General features: G+C 49.3%; 10 protein-coding genes and 1 non-coding gene across 11 annotated transcripts; 6 read left to right on the top strand and 5 right to left on the bottom strand.

Annotated features, from left to right (window-relative positions):
* Positions 1–895: 895 nt before the first annotated feature.
* Positions 896–1,470, bottom strand: VFPPC_14411 (cut8 proteasome-binding domain-containing protein; the record flags this gene model as incomplete). Its single annotated transcript, XM_018292180.1, has 2 exons — positions 896–1,357; positions 1,411–1,470. The coding sequence occupies 2 exons, from the start codon at positions 1,468–1,470 to the stop codon at positions 896–898; spliced, it is 522 nt and encodes a 173-aa protein (XP_018144060.1).
* Positions 1,471–1,825: 355 nt separating this feature from the next.
* On the bottom strand, positions 1,826–2,425 carry VFPPC_14412 (hypothetical protein; the record flags this gene model as incomplete). Its single annotated transcript, XM_018292181.1, has 3 exons — positions 1,826–1,881; positions 1,940–2,063; positions 2,117–2,425. The coding sequence occupies 3 exons, from the start codon at positions 2,423–2,425 to the stop codon at positions 1,826–1,828; spliced, it is 489 nt and encodes a 162-aa protein (XP_018144061.1).
* Positions 2,426–3,233: 808 nt separating this feature from the next.
* VFPPC_14413 (UV radiation resistance protein/autophagy-related protein 14) lies at positions 3,234–4,752 on the top strand (the record flags this gene model as incomplete). The annotated part of the gene is made up of 2 exons (XM_018292182.1): positions 3,234–3,816; positions 3,908–4,752. The coding sequence occupies 2 exons, from the start codon at positions 3,234–3,236 to the stop codon at positions 4,750–4,752; spliced, it is 1,428 nt and encodes a 475-aa protein (XP_018144062.1).
* A 101-nt stretch (positions 4,753–4,853) lies between these two features.
* Positions 4,854–9,268, bottom strand: VFPPC_14414 (hypothetical protein; the record flags this gene model as incomplete). The annotated part of the gene is made up of 3 exons (XM_018292183.1): positions 4,854–5,491; positions 5,537–8,182; positions 8,233–9,268. The coding sequence occupies 3 exons, from the start codon at positions 9,266–9,268 to the stop codon at positions 4,854–4,856; spliced, it is 4,320 nt and encodes a 1,439-aa protein (XP_018144063.1).
* Positions 9,269–10,095: 827 nt separating this feature from the next.
* On the bottom strand, positions 10,096–14,463 carry VFPPC_08451 (chromosome segregation protein; the record flags this gene model as incomplete). Its single annotated transcript, XM_018287162.1, has 3 exons — positions 10,096–10,766; positions 10,821–14,184; positions 14,251–14,463. 3 exons carry the CDS (start codon positions 14,461–14,463, stop codon positions 10,096–10,098), a joined length of 4,248 nt encoding a protein of 1,415 aa, XP_018144064.1.
* Positions 14,464–14,513: 50 nt separating this feature from the next.
* On the top strand, positions 14,514–15,708 carry VFPPC_16091 (40S ribosomal protein S11; the record flags this gene model as incomplete). The annotated part of the gene is made up of 4 exons (XM_018293844.1): positions 14,514–14,596; positions 14,975–15,150; positions 15,325–15,563; positions 15,640–15,708. 4 exons carry the CDS (start codon positions 14,514–14,516, stop codon positions 15,706–15,708), a joined length of 567 nt encoding a protein of 188 aa, XP_018144065.1.
* Positions 15,709–16,307: 599 nt separating this feature from the next.
* Positions 16,308–17,319, top strand: VFPPC_16092 (autophagy-related protein 6; the record flags this gene model as incomplete). Its single annotated transcript, XM_018293845.1, has 2 exons — positions 16,308–16,814; positions 16,882–17,319. The coding sequence occupies 2 exons, from the start codon at positions 16,308–16,310 to the stop codon at positions 17,317–17,319; spliced, it is 945 nt and encodes a 314-aa protein (XP_018144066.1).
* A 326-nt stretch (positions 17,320–17,645) lies between these two features.
* Positions 17,646–17,719, top strand: VFPPC_17281. Its single transcript has one exon. It is a non-coding gene; the product is annotated as a tRNA-Val (tRNA).
* Positions 17,720–18,034: 315 nt separating this feature from the next.
* VFPPC_16093 (hypothetical protein) lies at positions 18,035–18,304 on the top strand (the record flags this gene model as incomplete). The annotated part of the gene is made up of 1 exon (XM_018293846.1): positions 18,035–18,304. The coding sequence occupies one exon, from the start codon at positions 18,035–18,037 to the stop codon at positions 18,302–18,304; it is 270 nt and encodes an 89-aa protein (XP_018144067.1).
* A 330-nt stretch (positions 18,305–18,634) lies between these two features.
* VFPPC_14415 (udp-galactose transporter like protein) lies at positions 18,635–20,443 on the bottom strand (the record flags this gene model as incomplete). Its single annotated transcript, XM_018292184.1, has 1 exon — positions 18,635–20,443. One exon carries the CDS (start codon positions 20,441–20,443, stop codon positions 18,635–18,637), a length of 1,809 nt encoding a protein of 602 aa, XP_018144068.1.
* Positions 20,444–20,942: 499 nt separating this feature from the next.
* Positions 20,943–22,010, top strand: VFPPC_08454 (hypothetical protein; the record flags this gene model as incomplete). Its single annotated transcript, XM_018287163.1, has 1 exon — positions 20,943–22,010. One exon carries the CDS (start codon positions 20,943–20,945, stop codon positions 22,008–22,010), a length of 1,068 nt encoding a protein of 355 aa, XP_018144069.1.
* Between the last annotated feature and the right edge of the window lie 584 nt (positions 22,011–22,594).

The raw sequence follows: 22,594 nt of genomic DNA on the forward strand, positions 1-22,594 counted from the left end.
TGGCGATGTTTGAAGAAGGGTGGGATGTGTGAAGGGAACCGCAAGCGCAAGACGTCGACGTCGACGTCGATGCAGTGGTGGTGGTTTGGCCCGCGTGCTTGTCGTCTCGACAGTCGAGTGGTGTGAGTGGTGGTTGGTCTGCGACTCTGTGGTCGGAGGCTGAGGGCAAAAATGAAGGTGGGATGGCCCCCAGCTGGGCTCCAGTGAGAGTGACCCCGCTTTTCTTGCACTACTCGCCATACAATTGGTTGATGCGCTTGCCCATCCACTAAGCGACTGCCGCCGCAAACGATCACTGGAAATAGATACGATAAGCAAGCAACACTGTGCTGGGTAATGAACTTGTGTCGCGTGGCCAAAGGACATCACAAACCACACACGACATGGCTCAAGGAGTAGAGGCATTATATAATATTTAAATTAGTATACTTCCATTAATCATCATCTCATAATTCATCAATCCCATTATTGTGATGCCACGAGCTATCGATTGTCAGCTCGCCGACACCGCCGCTAGATATGGTGGTCTGCAGCCAAATATCGTTGAACATTGAACTCCAGTGCCACCTTGTAATTGTGACGACCCTCCGAACAAGCAGACGACGCCTATTAAGCAAGTAGTTAGTATTCAGAATCTACTGAACATTTGCAACCTTCTGTTGACCCGTGATACCTCTCAGAGAGAAGATTAAAGAACTCGTCACTTCTTGATTGTACAGCTATCCTCATGTGAACAGCAGTCCAAATGAATCCTCAAACTGCAATCAAGATCTGACTAAGGATGACGATACAAAGGATTTCATCATGTGGTACATAATTAAAAAAGAGTAGAAAAAAGAGAGCTTTACCGTACCTCAAAGCTACTATGCGGGAGGCTTGGCTAAGCCATCCACACTCAGTCATAGTCCAACGAGTCGAGTCCGGCATCAACGACATCCCAGGTGCGCTTTCGTAAGTCCGGCTTTGGCTCCGGTCTGGGGTTCCTTCCCCTTTTCTTCTTCTTCTTGCTGCTTCGAGTTACTGGGGGCGTCGTGCTATTTTGGCCAGTTGACGATGCATAATTTTCCTCTGTTGCGGTCTCATCGTCGCCAGCACGTTTCGATCCCTTAGCTCGTTCTTGTTTGCGTTGCAGGTCTCTCAACTCTGAATGTCGGAATATCTCAATTTGTTCGTCGGTGAGAGTGCGCTTCACCCCGTCTTCGTAATAACCCAGACCATCATCCTCTTCATCGTCCCAGCCCTCTGCTGCATAATGTTCGATGCCTTTTTGACTCTCTGCAAGATTCATGAAATCAGAACCAAAACTAGCTAAAGCATCAGGAGAAAAGTGGCTCTGATGAAAGTCAAGCAATTCATTCTAAACTTGTCAGTAAAATTATCAAATGTACCAGCTCTCGACTATGTACTCACGTGTGAGACTTGCAATTTCTGGGCCAAGTCTTGCCAATTATCTTCTCCCTCTGTCGACATTTTGATAACGTGTAAATTTGATAGTGATGCCAATATTCGACCAACCTTGGATGCAGATACCAGGGCACAGTATTCGCCTGACCTATTCACTCCCCGAGATAAGACTTGTCAGACCCATTCTCTGCAGCTCGACTCCGGTCCTCAAAATGGTGCGCTATATCCGCAAATGGGCTGGAAATTGCAGTTGCACGCTGTCATGGGAAGGGATGAGCAGCAGCGAAGAGTCAGATCCAAAGAAGGTGACGGTCAAAAAAAGGTTTGTGGCATTTGCGACGCGCCGAGGTACAACAATCAAATCAAATAGTGGGGCGTCGTCAAGGTCCCTGGCCTGTCCTGTCTGGCTGGTTCTCAACACTCAGCTTGACTTGAGGAGCGCGAGAGCACTCTCAAAAGCGCGAACTACCTCCTCATCTTGATGGTTGAGTTTAGCATGGGATGGAAGATAATTTGTAGTGTATAAAGGACTTACAGTGCTTTTGCTTTTGTGCCATTTTTTCTTCTGCCAAATTTACAAATCGCTGCCGCGTGCGCAACCGCTTGATAGCACGATCATCATCGTGCGCTGAAGCTGCTGAGGCCCATACTCGAAAATACTGTCCTGATATCAACATGCATGGTTCGTTAAATGCGTCTTGTAAGCCCCTACCTTAGATAGAGCTTCGGCTTCTTTGAGAATCGCTCTTTCGTCCTCGTCGGCCTCTTGCAATGCTTTGCTATACCTCGTCTCAAAATCTTCCCAGTCGAAAGGGGGTATTTCAGCGGGGGGTGGACTGGGAGACGAGGTGCTGCTGTAGTGATGGTTGTCTTGTGGTTCTGACACTTGCTCCTCAGGTTGAGCCGGTCGTTCCACGTCTGATATTGTTATTGTGTCATCGCCACCAACCTGTTCATCACCCTCTTCTGAATGGTCTGAGCCATTGGACTCGTCGGCAGGAGACCTCGGTGGTGACGACATGGTGAAGGTCGACTTCTAGAAACCCAGCCTGAGACGCAGGACCAGTGATACGTCGGAAACGGAGATGCTGAATGAAACACAACCAAAGTCTGGTTCTTTGTTTGGCTTGCACTGTGCAGAAGAGAAAGCGACGGTTGGCCAAGGCGCAAGCAAGCAGAGTAGATGCCGTCAAAAGAAGCTCTGGAACGCGTCGCGTTGGACAAGCTAGCACCTAGATTCACGAATTATGAATGTGAATCTGGGTTCAGTGGCAGATGGAGGATGGATTTGATACGGTGCAGTCACTGCTAGCAAGAGATGGCCACAGTGCATGCAAGGGCGACATGGAGCCAAGTCTGCTATTTGATTCAATGTTGGTGCTGGTGGTTGTGTTTGGCCAAGCGGCTGGTGGCTGTGGCTGCCATCGGCCCTCCAGGGCAGCTGCACTAACTAAGCTGAGTTGTAGGAAGGAGCCAGGCGGTCTGGTCAGTTGCAGTGTTGCCTGACCACCAACCAAGCCTGGCCATTCAGGTCGGCGTGGAAAGGCCCTGGCGGAGGTGTAGGTCGTGCCTGCCTCGAGTTCCAAACTTGTGGCGTCATTCCCAACGCTAACCTCCACGCTTCCGTCTTCGCCTCAAATCTCGTGACCTCTTTAGTCAACAATCCAGTCATCTGTCCAACTTAGAATAACTGCGCGCACACAAATGATTAGTTCCTCCAACTTCCCTTCATTCCATACACCGCCAACCGTTTCAAATGACGTTGTTATCTCGGGCTTAACATCATTACCTCCCTCCCAGCGGTGGCGGGAACTGAGCCAACAACAGCAATGGAGTGCGACATCTGTCATCGAGAACATGACGTCCAAAAACGGCCATTTCTCTGTGCAGTCGATGCGCGCAACAGCCTGTACGAGCTTCGCATAAAGAATCTACAGGCTCTTTTTGAGAATGAAAAGCTCCAGGGCGACGTCAATGAATTGTATGCCGACCCTGGTAAAAACAAAAACAGCCAGGGTGATATCAAACAGACCATAGCAAAACAGCATATCGCAGAGGACCGGACCGATGAAATTCTCGCCTCAGCCAACAAGTTGAAAGAAGAGATACAGGCAGCCAGAGAAGAGATACGGGCTCGAAAAGCCGCCTTGGCCCGCAGGAAATCCGACCTGGCATCTGTCTCGGATGGTTTGCTGGAACGACGAGTGAAGCAGCAGCAAGAATTGGACAAATCTACTCGAGCAGTCAGATTTCGTTGGGCTCAGAGAGCCGAAGCAACTGCCAACACTCGTGCATTTCTATGTACTGAGGCCATTAGGCTATACGGCCTAAAAAGAACTAAGAAGGGCGGTTCCAGCAGATACGAATACCAGCTTGGCAGAGCGCCTATTATTGACTTGACTGCTATGGATTGTATGTACAGCCCTCTTCATGAGGCTCTTGCCGCTTGCAACGTATCCCTGCCCCATCAAAAAAAGCTATTTTGCTAATAAATACATTGCAGCCTACTCACCAGAGGTTATATCCACTTCGCTTGCTCATGTAGCGCACATATTGATTTTGACGTGTCATTATCTCTCTGTCCGCCTCCCGGCTGAGATAACGCTCCCTCATCGAGATTACCCTCGACCGACAATTTTCAATCTCAACAATTCATACCAGCACTCTCACGTCTCGTTTCCTAGTTTCTCGGGGTCATCGTCGTCACCATCTCACTCTCGCGGAACAGATACTCAGCAAGTGCCGAGACCAAGGCCTCTGTTCGTTGACAAGCCCTTAACACAGCTCGCAAAGGAGGACCCTTCCACTTACTCGTTCTTTCTCGAGGGTGTTACTCTTTTGGCGTACAACATAGCCTGGCTATGTTACTGCCAAGGCGTCTCCATCGGCGATCCAAATAACTTGGAAGACATTTTCAACATTGGGCGCAACCTATACAGCTTCCTAATGAGCGCCCAGGCACACGACTTCCATACCATTGGCATAAAGGTCCCAGGCTGGGGATCTGACGGTGAGGAAATAGTTGAAGAGACGCAGGGAAACTGGCTAGGCCGATATTCCCATGGCGGAACATTCTATTTCTTAGGCGGTCCTGAGGGTACCGAGTTGGCTCGGAGCTTCAAGCTACCAAGTCCGATGAAGTTGGCAGACAAACTGAAGAAGCGGCTTATAGGAGATGCGCCAGCTCCGGACTGGGAGGTTCTGGATGATGATGCTTGGAAAATTGAAGATATACCTGGCGCCGACGCCGGGTCTGCCAATGTTCCAGGCGCCCCAGATAAGTCCAACGATGCCAAAACCACTCCTCGTTCTGGGACCAATGGTTGGACCAAGGTTAAACATAGATGACGGGTTTATAGAATATATAGGAGTACCTCGAGTGTAATAACAACCAACATTTGGGACTATGTCGCCGACAATTGTATACTTGTTATGACAGACCGGTCTGACTAGCGACAGGGTGTATTCTCCTTCTCTTGCGTTCCCATATCATACATGCTTCGAAGACTCGCCATGGAAATCACTCGTAGTGGTGTTCTCTGGCCCGGTCCACTCAGCTGCAGTCTTTCCGATGGTGAACCAAGTGGGTATAGTCGGTTCAGGCTCATCAACCTGTCCGCGGATCTCAGCTCTTCGTCCCTCTCAACAGAACCGGGCGACCTAGTTCCATGCGGTGTCGAGGGAGCCGTTCTCGTCTTGTCGTGAAACACGCTCGGCGGCTTATTCTTCTTCCTCAAATAAGACTGCTTCATCCTCTCTAGCTTTTCCTCTTCAGAAAGCGTCGGCCCTTCTGTTCGTATTCCTATTTGGCGAACCGGCGTGCTGGGGCCGGTGAAACTTTCCGGCACTGAAGCCGCTTGCATGGGGTTCCCGCCTGGTAATATGAGGCCACCCATGATAAGAGGCTGCGCTTCCTGAGGCCTGGTCGGCTGAACATCATCATCAGGGACAAAACTGGTATTTAACGGCGTTGGTGATTCGACACGCTCTTTACCCTTGGGTTCTTTAGACTCCGTTGGCAAATTTTGCGCCTCGCTTGGGTCTTCAGCAGAAACGTCTTTAGGTTCCTCATCTGTAGGATCCTCCTCTTGGGTAGACGGGGCACTCTCACAAGATGGCTGGGGCTTCTAACCTGGCGCATCTTTGTTATCTGATTTGCGAACTTTAATCCTCGTCGCTGCCCTCTCTTCGTTTTCGGTATCCAAGCTGCTGTGACTTCGTTTTAGATTTTGAGGTGCAGCAACCACAACTGACTCCTGTTTTGCCTCAACAACATCGCTGGCCATGTGAGTCTGCTGCTGAGGGGGAAGCTCATTCTCCTTATTTTCATCGTTCTCGACTTCTTCGTGTAGAATAGGTAGATTCGATACAGCAGATCCTTGGAAGACAAATTGTGCGCTTGGTGGCTCTGGGATGTACTCCGGAGGCTCAGATTCACCCACCTTCCCATTGTGTCTCGGCTCAGTAGACGGATATTGAACGGAGTGTATGTCGCTTTCTACTGCGTCAGGCACCCTCTGCATAGCCTCATCCGCAAGGAACGATTCCACCATTTCTGCCTCGAGGTCCAGGTCCTCTTGCTCTTGGATGTGGGCGAAGTTGAAACTGGTGCCCTCGTTGACTTTGTCAAAGTCAGGTTCATTTGAGGAGGGCAAACCCGATCCCAGATTAAGGTCGTGGAATATTTGGCCTAGTTCTATGTTCTCACTTCTGTCAACGTTCTCAGAACTAGAAGAAAGAGTCGGCTCGTAGGCATCGTCAGATAACATCTCCGTTTCAGCGGCGGAGTTCGCCTCTGTCGAATATTGGCTGGTCGTTTCCATAGCTTCGTTTGCAGAGTTCCCCTCGCTCCTTTGTTCCGCATAATTCGGCTGGTTTTCGGCCATGTTACAGTTCGGATAGGTCATTGCATCCGCCCTTGCCCTCTCTTCTAGAAGCTGACTTGAAGGATCATAGTAGGGGTTAAAATTATACGGTATCCCTAGTTGTGAGTCCAGGAGTGGTGCGCTCATACTTTCTAAAAACTCATCCGTGGCTCGATTCGCTTGGTCTATATCGGCAACTGTTGGAAGTTCCGGTACATAGTCGTCAGAGTCTTGATCTTGATCTTCTTGGTATTCCTCCTCAGTATAGGCCGAAGGATCTTCTGCAATGAACACCGTCTCGTTATAGGTCGGGGTCTCTCCTGGCATTAACATCGTCTGGCCAGCATGTGCTGACATATATATCGCTTGTTCGGTATAGGTCGGATGCTCCTCTGGTATGAACATCGTCTGGTTGGCATGTGCTAATATATTTATCCCTCGTTCGGTAAATGGCGCTATTGCCAGCTCGCTGGGATTGACTGTCGGCATCCCAGCTGTTGGTTGTTCCATGTACACCGGGGCTTGGATCTGCTGTTGTGCGATGAGGGTGTTGTGTTCCTCATCGGACATGCCCGCTATCATAAGATTTGGATCTCCATATACAGCTTGTGCGAGTACCGTGGCCACACTATGCTCCGGAGTTGGGTCGTCCAAGATCATCTCTGTATCTTGGAAACCAGCATCTTGGGCATCGTCCAACAACATCATCTCGCTTTCTTCAAAGTACATGTTCCCTTCTTGGGTCTGAAGAAAGTCCAAATATGGTTCATCAAGCATATCTTGATCCTCGTCAATGTCCATCAGTACATTGTCGCTGAATTCCTGATCTTCAGTCTCCGGTACGTCTGGACAGAGTTGGTCCCCATCGTCCTGAATAGTGCGCCCAAGTTCCTGTCGACAAAGAGGCTCATCCAGCTTCATATCGTTAAAATCAGACACCATACTCTCTATTAGGGCATTGTCTGCTGTTGTTTCGGGAATTGACGATTCCACAGCCTCCCGAGACTTCTGTGCAATCTCATCCTCCCATAGCTCGTCGTCAGGGAGAGGTACATCTTCAGGGGCAACATGAGACTCAGGCGTGAGTGGTAGCTGGGTACATGCCGTTCGCGGTACCTCTGTTGTCCTGAATTCTTCCACCAGATTGCTGTCATCTGCAATGGAAAGTGGCCCATTCCAAGGGTCGGTTTCATACTCCGGTGTAAGAGGCAGTACAACCTGCGCAGCATGCTGTACTTTGTCCATACTGCTTTGGTCCTCCTCAATCAGAGCATCATTTCCGTCGACATTTTCAACGGGATCAAGGAGCTCAAAGCCGAAGAGCGGTATTCGCTGCTCCACAGAGCTCGATTCTGGCTCGGGTTGACAACCCCAGGAGATGTCAGCGTCATCTACCAACTCGTCCAACATGAGAAAATAATCTTGAGAAAATCGTCTTTGTTCGTCCTTGGGTGCTAGACGCATTGATGTTTCGTTGACAAGAGCCTCATTCGTTGCTGATTCCTCCTGGACAGATTCTATAGAGGCGAGGGGTCTCCGTTCGCCTTCGTTATCAGCTTCTGCTTCGTAGGACGGTGATGCCTCGTTCCCTCGCCCTATATCACTCTCATCGAAGGCACACTCTCCAAGGTCCGACTGTCTTTCTTCAACATATACATTGTCACGCAAATCATTTCTTCCTTGTACATGTGTGTTCTCCTCCAATAGAACTGTCACCTCTTCAGTGTCGTCGTTATTAGCGGTAATGGTGCCAGGGGTATCGTCATTCCTCGTCTCGGTAGCTCTGGCAGCTACCAACACATTCTCTTGATCAACCACATCAATAGGAGCAAGTTCTCTTTCCTCCGCCGCAGGCTGCATTTCAGGCTCTTCATCGTGATGTTGATCGCCAGCAATCTCAGTAGTGTGAGCCTCTGCCCCTATGTTAGTGGGTGTTCGACAAGCAATCCAGGTAATAACATACCTGCAGCCGTTGTGCACTCCTCACCCATCTCAGCGAAGTCCCTCAAATCTCCAATCTTTTCCTCTTGCTCCAATATAGGGGCCGCCATATCACGGAACTCCATTCCCTTGTTCGCCAGCTTTGCAAATGCATAGCTCAACATGGCAACATCCGTCTTAGCAGCATCATAATGCTCCAAGATAATCAAATTTCCCGGTGTGATTCTCTTCCCATTCCCATCATACTTTTCCGTTGCTGGCCCATAATCTCTCCCAAACGAAAATCGCTGAACTTGAATATTTCTCCGACATGTCGCCCTCCTCCTCTCCTTGTACTTGGCAGAACTGAAGTACATGTCCCAGTCGGAATGGACGTTACTCTTCCTTGTCACAGCAGGACGACACTGCCATGGATACTCCGTATTATCTATATTTCCATCAATCTTATCAAGATGGCGCTCACGCAGTAAACAACGAAAGGCTTCGTCAACTGCTGCTCGCGGAGGTGTAGGCTTATAGCAATCAACCACATAATCTGACAGGCTGATGTCGACGTCAAAGGCATCACTGAAGCCTTTGACAGCAGTGGCATGCATGTCCCTGAGGAAACTCGGCACCTGCATTGCACTTCGGTACAATATTGGCGCAGCGAGCCAGTACCAGAGCTGGAAGAAGTCGGCGGAAGTAAACCAGACTCCAGGCGATCTACCGCTAGTGGTAAAACTGAGGGGATCATGGTCCACAAGGCATATAGTCCAAGCAGCGGCAATAATGTATACGGGGACCGTGTTGTTCAGAATGTATTGAACATAGGGGTAGTAGATGGGAATCCAGAGCAAGACAGGCAACCTCCAGAGCAACCACGCAAATCGAATAACCGCGGCAAATAGGATGTTTAGCAGAAACGCTCCCAAGGTGACTTCTTTTTCCGCCGTTACGCTTTGAATAACTGGCATGTGTCCGAAGTGGTCCACGTATGGGTCGGTATGAAGGCTTTCCAGGACCTTGTCGATGTGCCTCATCTCCCCCAAGAGATCGCCGTCTTGTTTCCAAGCCATGGTGTCAAATTCAGAAATCAATAAAGTAAAAAAGGGAAGACGAACAAAAAAGGTCTAGGCATGCAGGCTCTATACGGTATAATGATTTGGATTTGGCTGGAAAACTCACCACCTTGAGATGAAAGTTTTGGTGCAACGGAGCAAAGGGCAAAGGAAAGGAAAGAATAGAAATGCCTGGTGCCACCGAGGACTCATCGAAAAGGGCTGAAGCCTGAGCAACCCAGCCTGGGTTCGGTCATGTGTTGAACTGAACTGCTGTGGTCTTCAACGTGAGTTCAGAGTGAATGTGTTCTGTTCTGTTCTGTTCAGCCTGCGTTTGTTTGCACGAGTGCCCAAGCGATGAAGATTACACAACAAGGCGCTGGCAGCAAACAATCAGACAGGGCAATGAATCAATCATTTTTGCCGACCAGACCCGTCGCCTGTTGAACAAAAGATGAATCACTGGTAAATCAAATGGCACGCGCGGCCTGCTGATGCTGTTCGTTGAGTCGAGCGACTGTTCACTGGTCTGCGAACTGGTCTTCATCTTGCCACAGTCCATGTCTTGTTTGTTCACTTCATTTCACCTTGGCCACAACCTTGTACTCAGGTATTCACGCAAAAAGACAAATGTCACTTGACAGCCATGCTGAAAATGCAAGTGTAATCGTCTTATCTGCCACAGGCGATATAGTAATAATTACAATAATATTGGCACGTCGCTTGCTATCCAATACTCCCTTCCTATGCCGTAGTTTATGCTGCTCAGCCTGCAAAACTCCCAAGTTTCAGTTTCAACCAACAAAAATACCACCAAACCCTAAACCATGGGCCATCATCAATCATTACTGCGTCACGCCAGAGATCTGCTTCTTCCCTCTGGCGATTAATCGTTTCTGAAGTTCAATCAAGACTTCGCTCCAGTCGTCCTCTTTAACCCCAATCTTGTCACCAATCTTGGTTGCCAAGAACTCCCCAACCTTGTTAACGTTGAAGTGTTCCCCATAAATAACCTTGACTTGTGTGGATATCCCGATATCAACCCCCTTGACAACACTATGACCTTGAAGATGCAGTGTCGTCTCAACTCTGGTCCGGAGGGGTGTTAAGAGCAGTGAACTCGTCACAGCAACGCTCGAGTCCGAAGTTTTCGTAACTCTCGATGGGAAAGTAATATTCACGGCGTGGAGCTGCAAAGTCACAAACCGGGCTTTGTCCCAAGCGTTGCGGACAATGTTCAACAGATCCAGTATCTTCGTTCGGCTCTGGGGCAGGGCTCGAACATGATCTCGAATACACTGCAGGAAAAACTCCTTGTCTGCCGTCTTCGCCGCCGACTGGTCATCCCCACTGTCTCCAATATACCATAAGTCGATTCGAGAATTTGGCCGATGTGGCTGGAACGAGGCAATGTCGAAAACAATCTCAATCTCCCGCTTGTATGCCATGGAAAGATTCGTACCTGACAGGCCGGTGACAGCCCAGCCATGGTCTTTTTCAATCGCATCAACACGGGCTAAATCCATGTCAGTCAATGGAGAACGTCATCAATCATGTTGGAGAAACATACCTTTGAGAGATTCGACCTCGCTACCTGTCCAACCACGACATGCTTCTCGGATCTTCTCAGATTGCCGTATCGCGGCCATGAGGTCCTCTTTCTTCGCAGAAAGATTGTCAGCCTCGGAGCTGCTGGATTCAAATTGTTTTCCAAGTTCCGCAATGAGCCTCTTCTTGTCCTCGATATCCGCATCCAAGTCCGTTAGCTCATCTCGTGCCGCTTGGAGTTCGCCTGGGTCACAGTCCGCAAGCTCTTTGGCGGCTTCATCAAGATTCCCGCTCTCTTCCTCTAGCTGATGATATCTCTCCGCAACACCGGGCAAGACTTCGGCTAGCAGCGCTTCTCGTTCCGTGAGCATCCGTTCATCGGCATCCATACCACGGGAAATAGTAACGAGGCCTTCCCTCAAACCTTCTTGGAGCTTCATTCTCCACTCGTACCACATGGCTTTGCTCAACAGCCTTGCATGTGTTTTGACGTTCTTGAACTGGTTATCCATAAGGGCTTTGACGTCTGGAGTCGCTGACATGTACTCGCGAAACAAGGGAGGGTTGACTTCAAGAGTCTCCTCCTCAATCTCCTTCACCATCCGCCGACCTTCTGCTATGTAGTTCTTGAGCTCCCTGCAGGAGTGTTGGTAAAGTTCCAGCATAGGGACAGTGCAAGCACCTGCGACCACACAGCGCTCAAGGGACATATCGTCCTCGCCGTCTCCAGATGATCCATCTTGAAAATTGTTTGGCGCAGCAGTGTGACGTCGCTTTGTTGTTGTCAGTTCCATGAAGCGAATCGATGTCATGTTCAGGAAGTCTTGCAAGTGTATCTTCTCATCGTCAACCTCTTGCTCCAGTTCCTCGGCATCCTTGTCATGAGATGGTTGAAAGTTAACCTCATGAATTGTTTGGGTTTCCCGGAGATCCTTGAAACGACCTTGGTGTCGTGGTGTCGTAGCTGGTTCTTTCCTGAGCGGGGAGGAAAATGATGGCGTCGTGTTGTTTTCACCAGGCTCCAGGCTTCTTCGGCTTGTTCTCGTGAGTCTTCCGGTAGTCTCAGCTACAGAAGGGGGTTGCTGCAACTTGACATTTTTGACTGGACTGGTATAACCGCCCTTGAGCCTCTTCACTCCATCGTTGTCCTCAGAATCCTCATCATCCAGCTCCAGTGGTCTCTTCCCCAGGAGACCCTTGGCGCTGCCAACATGGAGGCTCTTTCGACCTTTTAGGGGATTTCGCTTCGGGCTTAAGCTGTCAATCATTTCTCGCAAATTCAAGGTAGCTTCCCTATCTTCTTGTGGCCCATCGACTTCGCGCTCAAGAATGCGTCGTCGGTTTTCCTTCTCTTCCTCAGCTTCCCTCTCTTTATCAATCTCCTCCTCCATAACTTTAGGGCTCTCAAATGCGACTTCTCGTCTTCCCGGAATGAAATTTGTAGCACTGTCACCGATAGAAGTGCGTCTTTCAAACAAAGCGGTTACTTGCGGTGACCCAAGTCCACTTTTATCAGCTCCAACTCCTGACAACCGGCGCGTTTGTGGTGTCAACACGACAGTTGGCGTCCTGGACTGTGCATCATTTTGAAAGGGGGATAGCTTTGGATTCGATAGTTTTGTTGAAGATGGGCTCTTCTGAGACTTTGGTCCTGATTTTCGCTGAGGTGTCGTTGATCGCGGGCTCTTGCTTCGCGTTCTTTGCGATGGGGTGCTTGTGGATGTCGGCTGAGCTTTTGGTGTTGCTTGTTTCATGGGTGATGATGCTGGTGTTCTGAGCGGCGACGATAAAGTATCAGGTGTCTGGGGCTCAGTACTTCGGCGCAGTCCTTTGCCACGGAAGGCCGAGAGACCCGGACTCTCAGGCAAACCGGGAGAAGCAGCTTGAGACATTCCAGATAATCGCGAGCTCCGTCTGGTTGGTGTCTTTTGCGAAACAGCCGCCATAATGGCACGTTTCGGGCTGTGTGGCTTGTTGACTTCTTCTTCCATAATTCTCTTCCCAAGATTTCTGGAAGTCGTATCACCATTTCCAATAATTCCTCCAAGGGCCGCAGTAATATCCATACCCATGGTCTCCTCTCCTTGCACGGTATTCTCGTTACCATATGCACTATGAGGAATAATATTTCCATATCCAATAGTCATATCCATGGTAGCATCCTCCATTCTTGATTCTCCTTGTCGAGTCAAAGTTCGCCGTCGACCAGGGGCAGCGCTGGGCGCTTTTGCTTGTGGGAGAACACCTCCCATAGCCGCCGTAAACTCCATTGAAAAGTCTTCGTTTGTATCAGACTCGTCATGATACAAATTTTGTGGTTCATGAATTCGCCCAACCGCGGTTGTAAAGTCCATTGTTGCCTCCATAGTCTCATTGTGCTGGGCAACTTGCTTGCCTTTGCTCTGAGACAATATGCCTCCAAGCGCTTGGGTGACGTCCATTGACATATCATCATTTCCATCCAGGTGTGTCGTGTTCTGTGGTCTGATAATTTTGCCTACAGCACCCGTCATGTCCATGTCCATGTCCATGTCCATTTCAGTCTCCTCATCCCGCCTAGTTGTTGAACCATTTGCGAGTGCGACAGAGCCTTGATTACTTTTCTTCACCCAACCAAACGAGGGAATAATTTCTTCGCCATCATCCAGCCCGTCGTCTTCGTCGTCCTCGTCCAGCCGTTGCGTGCCAGCCCTTTCGGCTGCGGCCCTCAGAGCGCGATCAAGAGTTGAAGATTCGTCATCAGAGCTATATCTTTCAGAGGCAACAGTCGTTCCCGTAATATCTTCAGTTTCGATTGTCATCATTGTTCCGTCGTCTGAGTCACTGGAGCCGCTATCATCCTCTACCTCCTCTATCGCATCCGGCGGCTCAGAGTCAGAGCTATATATTGTGGATGTCAAGGTATCATCGTCGGATTTATGAAAGTTCATGGGCGGGAGTCCCGAGTTCCTTCTGTTGGATCTTTGGTCGTCTGGTGATTTCGGCACTGTTCCCGTCGAGTCGGGTCCATTAACAGATGATGCTCTTCGCGATGAGTCGGTAGACGATGTGGTCGAATCTTGCATATACTCTATCTCGTGGAAGGTATGCAGCGTGGCTTCAGCAGCGAAAGATACTCTTCTGTTTGCCAAGGACTTGCGACGAGCGTCTCTCCGCTCTCGCTCCTCTCTTTCACGTGCAGCCGCTTGTTGCTCCTCTTCCGTTTTAAGGGCAACTTTGGAGCCATTTGTACTTTCATCATTTGAAGAGCCCAACGACTTGGTTGAGTCACGAGATTCGCTCGACTTCCTAGTGCGCTGAGTTTCGCTCCTCAGAGGGGGGATTTCTTGCACGGAATATATGGTTGGCTTAAGAATCGATCTCGGCTTGACTGGGGCGGCAATGGACTGCATTACAAGACGTTAATTTGGCTTTCCAGGGATCGTGACCAAAAAAGAAACTGCTAGACTTACTGCGCGTCGATTTCCCGTCCCATGTTTCAAAGCATCGAGCCCTCCTGGCCCCATACTCTTGCTTCTTGACTTCTTGCGATTATCAGCAAGGGTGCGTGCCACATCAACAGTCGCATTCTCTTTATCCACACTGCGCTTCATTTCGGCGTGAGCTCCAATAGACTTCCTAACTCTCCGTGTCGAAGGCACGGTTGCCTCATTTGACGGAGCCATATTTACGACGTGCTGGAGCTCGTCGCGGCGCCGTTGTAAGTGAAGCTATCATGAAGTGTGGAATCTTGAACCGCGATTCGCCGTGTTTTGTTTACTTTCAAGACGCAGGCAACGGTACGTACTTTTGGGTAAAGTGGGTCGGTACGTCAAGGTGGGTCCAGATCAAAAGCGGACTGTTATCGTATCACGTGCTTGATTAATTATCTTATCGCGATAACAGTCACATGATGCACTAGCACGTCCTGTGGGTGCGTTGTGGAGCTCTCGCCTACCCAGCCAATCCAAATTTTGCAAGCCCTAAGGTGAGAAGCGGCTGCAAAAAATTGGTGTGTGGACGATTGCCCTACTCCTCCATTCGCGCAAAACATCTTCTTGCCTCACCACCCTCAACGACAGCCTCCTTGTAACGACACCTCTCCGGAGAACGATCATTCAAGATGTCAGTTTTACGATTCCCATTCGGCGAAACGATTCGAAATATTCCAATTTACAGTCGCTAACTAATTTTCAGGGCGACCGAGTTGACTGTCCAGTCGGAGCGTGCGTTCCAGAAGCAGCCTCACATCTTCCTCAACTCCAAGACCAAGGCCAAGAGCGCCAGACCGGGCAAGGGTGGCCGACGATGGTATAAGGATGTTGGTCTGGGTTTCCGTACCCCCAAGACTGCCATTGAGGGCAGCTACATCGGTACGTGCGAATTGAACGTCGAAATTGCGATCTCGAAATGTTGGGACAAGTGGGGAGGAACAATGAAGTGCTATCAACCAGAGAATTATTCGAAGAGGAGGGAAAGACGACTCAAGATTGGGGAGACAATGTGCTGTTTCGCGATTTAACAGACGACTGACTTTTCTTCTGCAGACAAGAAATGCCCTTTCACCGGTCTCGTCTCCATCCGTGGCCGTATCCTGACCGGCACCGTCGTTTCCACCAAGATGCACCGAACTGTCATTATCCGAAGAGAGTACCTCCACTTCATCCCCAAGTACTCCCGTTATGAGAAGCGCCACAAGAACCTCGCCGCCCACGTCTCTCCCGCTTTCCGTGTCGAGGAGGGTGACCAGGTTACCGTTGGCCAGTGCCGACCTCTTTCTAAGACTGTACGTTGTGACGATGCCAGTGATGCTGGAAATTCGCTCGGTTTCTTCGCAGTCAGATTTGCTAACTGATGCTCAGGTCCGCTTCAACGTTCTCCGTGTCCTGCCCCGAACTGGCAAGGCGGTTAAGAAATTCAGCAAGTTCTAAATTGGGCTCTTCTTCTGGCATTTTTGGCGTGATATACATCAGGGGGGATAGGTCATTCCCACTGGAGGGTCGGGCTCCGGAAGTTGTTTGGCAAAATGGTTGTGCCTGTAGTTGCAGTCACGAATAAAAAAGGCTTTCATGAATGCAACAATATTACATACGAATCGGTTACGGCTCTCGAGTTCCACGATGTACAATCAAAGTGAAATGAGTTTAACAAGAATTCTGAATTTGGACACGAGCTGTTGGTGGCTAGTTGGCAGGCTGGAATGTTAAAAAGTTTCGAATGTCCATGGGTTGATGCAAATGTGACTGTCGACGGCGCTCTGTGCAGCCCAGATACGCGACAACCTCCCACTCGAGAGTAATTTGAATCAAACATTGGCCAGTAAATACGTATGCTAACAATTATTGGCATTGCCTTTGTAGCAATACGCAACAATTCACGAAGAAACTTCCAATACTCAGCCATACAGTGTGTGTTATACAGTGCCCAAACTATTACACTGTAGACGCTTCGTAGATTTCCATATGCAAATCACTGAGCTCCGCGACCAAGATTTCAGGGCCATAAGCAAATATCAACCGCATCTACTACAATGGGCTGGTTTCCTTCAATATTCGGGTCGGACAAGCCGTCCGATCCCCTAGGCAAACTCGACCCCAAGCTTCGCGAATTCCTCGAGAAAGAAGCACCAGTAAAATATACCCCGAACCAGGCGGCCACCTCACCAGCCGCACCTCAACCTGCATCCCAGCAACAAGCACGAGAAACACAGTCGTCAGTCACGGCAGGAACCGCACCCGATGCATCAGCCGTACCATCACAGAGTTTATACCAAGATGGCCGATACGCGCATCTGTGGAAGAACTACCGCCCGTTAGCGCAAATCGAATCCGAATCGGCGACCGACCACGACAAACTCATGGACGTGCTAGAAGGATTCAAGGAGCGCAAAGCCGCAGTTGGCAGAGCCGCCTTGGAAAACTGCGCCATCCAGCAGGAGGAGTGGGTGAATTGCATGAAGAACGGCAGTTGGGAGGATCAACTACAAATGTGTAGACACCAAGTGAGACGGTTCGAGAGATGCTACACCCTACAATCAGTAAGTCCAGATAACTACCTTTCGCCAAGTTTCAAAAAACCAATCAGAATGCTAATTATCCCACCAGCGGTTCCTCAGAGCCCTGGGATACGGCTCAGTGACTGGTCGACCGGCCCAAATCGACGAGGACATCCAAATGCACGCCGACACACTATACGACCGAATGCTCACGCACGAAACGGCCGTCGAACAAGCCAAGAAGGATGGTACACCGATTCCCATATTCGATCCGTCTTTGCCAAAGGCGAGTGCGCCAAAGGTTGTTCCGACCCAAGAACTCGAGAAGACGTGGAAGGAAAAGTTGGACAAGCTACCGGAAGATGAGAGAGCGATGGAAGAAGCTGCGTTGAGGGCGGATTTGCAGGCCAAATCTGACGTGGCCAAGAATGTGAAGCAAATATGGGCAACCCAGAAGGAGGAGAGGGAGGCTAGAAAGGCGGGTGGACAAGCTACGTTTGGGGATGTGATGTCTGCTATCTTCGGAAGAGGCGGCGGAGATAAATAGTGCCATGATATGTGCAATAAAATCAGTATAGAATGTACAACATGTGTGAATACGAGAGCTATCACGACTGGGGAACAAAACCCAGAGCCAAACAGTATCAAGATGGAAATTCAGCACAGAAAACACCTCGAGTGTTCTTCAAGTGTTTAATTTAAGCACCAGTTATTTGTCTCTGAATAAAATATGCCATTCCTTATTCCCCTTGCAGTCGTGAAGTTCACTCCATAAAACAACCAGTTGCTCTTGTCTGCCATGAAGACGCTACTGTCGCTGCTCAATTTCTATACAAAAATAGCTCACACTCCTTCAACAAAGACCCCAAATATGGTTTCGTGGTCTAGTTGGTCATGATTTCTCGCTAACACCGAGAAGGTCCCCGGTTCGAGCCCGGGCGAAACCACGCTTTCTTTTTTTGTCCATTCCACAACCTGACCTTTCAAAAACGGCTCCCCGTTGGCGAGACTCCCTATTTTTTTTTTTTCAATTTGGTTTCTTAACTATTAGGTGTAATTATGGCCGCTGCTCATGTTTCAAAGAGGACGCTCTTTTCAATCCGTCAAATTTCTTCACTTTTCCTTAGGCCCCTCTACATGTTGCTTGGCTAGTATTTTGGTGATACTCAAAGCCGCTCGACAGGATCGAGGCTACCCTATACTACGATCGAAATCTTCTAGTTCGCTATTACCCTTCATAATGAAGCGCATTGATATATTTTATGTCGACTTTTGGTGTTGGAAATATCTCCACTTTGAGCTATATAGCTATTTTCATTCGTGCGATTGTGTGGCTATCTATGTGCTTCGGAATAGTATTTTGTGCTCGTGCTCTAATACCTCAGCAGTGCGGGAAACTTACAAGCACTAAACTTCAAGACGCCAATGAGTACCATATACTCCAAGGGTGGGACCATACCAGATTGGTTTCTTACAACAAGTCTTCCAATTATCGGGAGCCCGGCAAAAAAATGCAACTACTCAGGTTTTAAATGTAAAGGGTGAAACGAGGCGCCAAAACCACGGAACTAAGATATGGCGTCAGAGAGCCCTTCATAACAATATTAATATCGGAACAGCGCTGTAATGCGAAGCAGATGGCTGCTGCAACGCACCAATTGTCAGATATGCGTGTTCCTAAACATAGCAAGATGACAATCACCATTTCACGCGTAAAAGCACGATATCTAGGCAAGAGGAAATAGAAGGATCTGCATCAGGCGATTCCATCCTAGTGCCAGATGTACGTATATCACGAAAGACCTAAACATGGTGAGGTAAAAGATATATTTTATACATCCACTACGCTCACAATACCGAGGCTATTGCCTTGATAGTCGCGCAGCCTTAAAGCGACTCATCGGTTGTCCGCCATCGGCCTCGTCTAGTGGTTGGATGACAGACTCGTCCTCCTTCAAGAAACCGCCGTCACGATGAATAAATTTTCTGCGCATGCGCTGGTACTCATCGGCAATTTCCTGGTGTGCCATGGAGTCGTCAAACTCGTCTGGAGCAAGGACATTGGATGAGTTTTCGCGTTCTACCAAGGTATTGGCAATGGTCGAACCCTCCGGTCCGGTAGGTACGGTTCGCTGTGGTTGTTGCTGCTGCTGCTGCTGCACGAATTTCGAGGGAACATCAAAAGGCCCCTTTGGAATGTGATCATTTGGTGCACTGTCGTCTCTGGACTTTTTAAATCTCGACGGCTTGCGAGTTGTTTTCGGCTCAGTAACTTTTGTAGAGCTTGTCCGTTCAACGACATCCCCCAAAGGCTCGATGACTGGCGTTTCCTTTACAGCTGGCTGAGCGGCTGCTGCTTCATCCTCTGGGGCAATGTCGAGTGCCTGTGCAAACCGAACACCTTTCTTTTCCTCGACATCTCCGTTTTTCCTCTCCTTAATATTAGATTTTGAAGGAGCAGGTTTCGTTGCCGATGATGAAGTCCCAGGCTCTCGGTTGACAACGATCCTGCCTATCCCTTCGGAATCGTCGGTTGACTTTTCGCCGTCTTCCTTTTGCTCAGCTTGCTCAGTGAAGCGGGATTTAATACCCAGTCTCTGTTCCAATTCAAGCATCCGCTGACGGTACTTATCAGTAACAACACGTCCAGTGTACCGGCCGTACTTGTCCTCTTCGCCCTCCTCGTCATCGAAGTCATCATCGAAATCATCGTCGCCATAGCCAAAGCCGCTATCGTCGTCTGAGTCGACTTCCTCTAGGTCCAACTCGGCAACCACAGCCCCGACCTCGCCCATGCCGTACTGCAACATTTGTTGTCTCAGCTCAGCATCGTCAGAATCTTCATCATCCGGAATAATTGGCTTTTCATTGCTAATGCTTTCTTGTTCCTTGGCAGTCCTCATTATTTTGTCCACCCGTTTGGCCCTTATAGACATTTCTGCCGGTGGCGGGTTTGAGACTTCCACATCCTCTGAGAATGATACACTTTTTTTGGCTGACGGCGCGGGCAGTGTTTCTGAGCCAGATGGTTTAGGTGAGGCCGTCGGTCTGGGCTTCAATGAGATCGCAGAAGACGGCCTTTTCTCCGCCGGCGTGGTCGATGGAGCGTTTTCTTCTATCGCTTGAGTCTCACCTTGGAGATCATCAACTCCCGCCTTCTCCAGGGCCTCTTTGACCTTTGGTAAAGCATTTCCAGGCTGGTTGAGACGATATGAAACAACATTATCATCATCGTCTAGCTCCTCTATGATTTCAGTGATGGGCTGGCCATCTTCATCCACGATATCCGGTTGGCTCACAACTGTAGCAGTAGCATACTTGTTCTCTGCTGTTTCGAGCTGCTTCTCTAGACTCGAAACGTTTTTGCCGACATAGTCGATGCGCCTTTGTAATACATTGATAATCTGAGCCCTGGATTTTAGTTCTTGTAAACCAAAAACTTCGTCAATCTCTTTCCCGATTAGCAGCTCCCCATCGAATTCGTCATGAATGCGACGTAACTCGTCGGGTGAGTATGGTTCCTGAATAGCTTCAACTTCTTCTTTAAGAGCTTCGTATTCGGCATCCCAAGTTTGCCAATGTTGGAGGGCCGTTTTCAACTGGTTGACATTTTCCTCGAGTTGTAGACGGTACTTCTCGAGGTTGGAAAAGCTGTCGTTGGCGCCGGCCATGGTGCCGTTGATGGCAAGCTGGGATGTATCAGGACTAGTTGCTGTTTTGGAAGAAAAAAGTTGCACAACGCCAGTATGGAGACCTGGCTGCAGGGATGGTGTCAACGATCTGCTGTGAGTCCTTGTGAATGATGCTGTGGGCAACGTGCTGGCGGCTGAACACCGGCTAACTGTCAAAGGCGCCACAGGCGTCACTGCCTGCGTCCGTTGTTTGCTCCTGCCTAAAAGGAAAGCTGTTTCCACCACCACCGATAGCCCGAGTGGTAGAAACCCAAGTGTCAGAAGAAGATGACTGCAAGGTTCTTATTAGGCAGTTCTCACCTGGGCAATGACTGGATCTTCAGCTGAGGCGTAAGATTGGCATTGCAGCAAAGCCACAGGAATCATTTCCATCGTATCATCGTATTCGAGAAAAAGATGTCTGGTGAAGTGCATAAGATGACCTTGTTTTCTCTTACACTCAACCCCGCCATCTCAATCCATCTCGCTGCTAACAACCATGGCTTCTTCAGAAACCAAGTCTCTTGAAGCCAAGTGCTTCTGCGGCTCTATTCACTTTACTTTTGATATTCCCGTATCTTCTCTTCCCTTGCCGGTATATCTTTGCCATTGCAGCATCTGTCGCTATTCAACAGGCGCCCCAGCCGTTTTCCACTCTGTCCTCCAGGACGGCATAACACCCAACTTTATTGCACCCTCAACTGAAAAGAATTTGACCAGTTTCAAACCTGCAGAAGACTGCACATATGACTTCTGTTCGACGTGCGGGTGCCATGTAGCCGGTGTCAGTCTCGACCGCAACTCTTGGACTATCGCGACCTCCATGTTTAAAGATCACGGGCCAGAGAATTTCAAAATCACCACGCATGTCTTCTCTAAATCAGCACCAGGCGGAGCCATACCGGCGACAGTATCTTCAATCGAGGGACGAGAAGTCAAGCACTACAACCCACCCGACGACGACCCCAGGGCAAAGGTGAAGGTACCAACGCCAGAGGTCGGGTCCAACGGAGAAGATCGCCTTCGAGCCCAGTGCTACTGCGGCGGAGTCTCATTCACAATTGGCAGGCCCAACGACAAGGTCCGCAACGATGCATTCCTGTCCAAGTTTGTGTCACCGCGAGACGAGAACAAATGGTTGGCGCTGTACGACGTTTGCGATGACTGCCGCCTCGTGAATGGCACTCATGTCGTGGGCTGGACTTTTGTGCCGTTGGCGCTGTGCGACCCGCCGATCAAGTCGGATTTGATGGTTGGAACTGCCAGGACGTATTCATCTTCGAAGGACGTCTTGCGGTCTTTCTGTGGGACTTGTGGTGCGACTGTATTCTTTTCCTGTGCTGGACGAAGGCCAACGGAGGAACAAGCAGTTGTGGATATTGCCACCGGTATTTTGAGGTGTCCAAAGGGTGTCATGGGCGAGGACTGGTTCACGTGGCGAGCGAGACTCGCGTACGAGGAAACGGGGGTTAAGTACGATAAGGGATTTAGCGAGGCGCTGAGAGAGGGAATGAAGACTTGGTCTGACGAAAAGTACGGGGAGGTGTTGACGATGAATGTTGGGTGAGCTGGTGAGATGGGCGTTTGTTTTATTTTATCTCATGTGGGTGAGGGTGCATTTGGATTGTCATGGTTGGGGAGTTTATGATGTGAAGCGGAATAAGAAGTTGGGTTGCAAAGGATTGAATAACGAATTGCTGCTTTAACACGCATCACCCACATTGTGACAACGGATGCGACACCTACAGTAGGGGGTCAAACACATGTGAACCTGTAAAAGGTATTACATATTATAGTATATACTAATATATACTGAGATGTATTAGTGTATGCTTTAATGTGAGCAAATGCTTTTTACCGCACACCGTAGACAAGACCACCAGTCTGCACATTTGGTTTGAGTGAGTGACCAAGCAAGTGAGTGAGTGAGTGAGCTGAAGCATGAGTGAAAGCCTGTAACCTTGAGGCCGGTTCCGCCCAGTCAGCGCCGAGGGTATCCGCTACCAGTCAGCCAGACTAGTCAGTTATCTCGACTAATGGATTGAAAATTGATGTTGCGCATACCAAATTCCTTCCATTCGAGAATTAAATTCAATTGTAAGAGACTCGAAAAGTAAGAAGGATCAATTCCGTTCACCTATCCCGCTGCCG

The sequence above is a fragment of the Pochonia chlamydosporia genome, chromosome 4 (genome assembly GCF_001653235.2).
Source record: "Pochonia chlamydosporia 170 chromosome 4, whole genome shotgun sequence".
Taxonomy (NCBI): domain Eukaryota; kingdom Fungi; phylum Ascomycota; class Sordariomycetes; order Hypocreales; family Clavicipitaceae; genus Pochonia; species Pochonia chlamydosporia.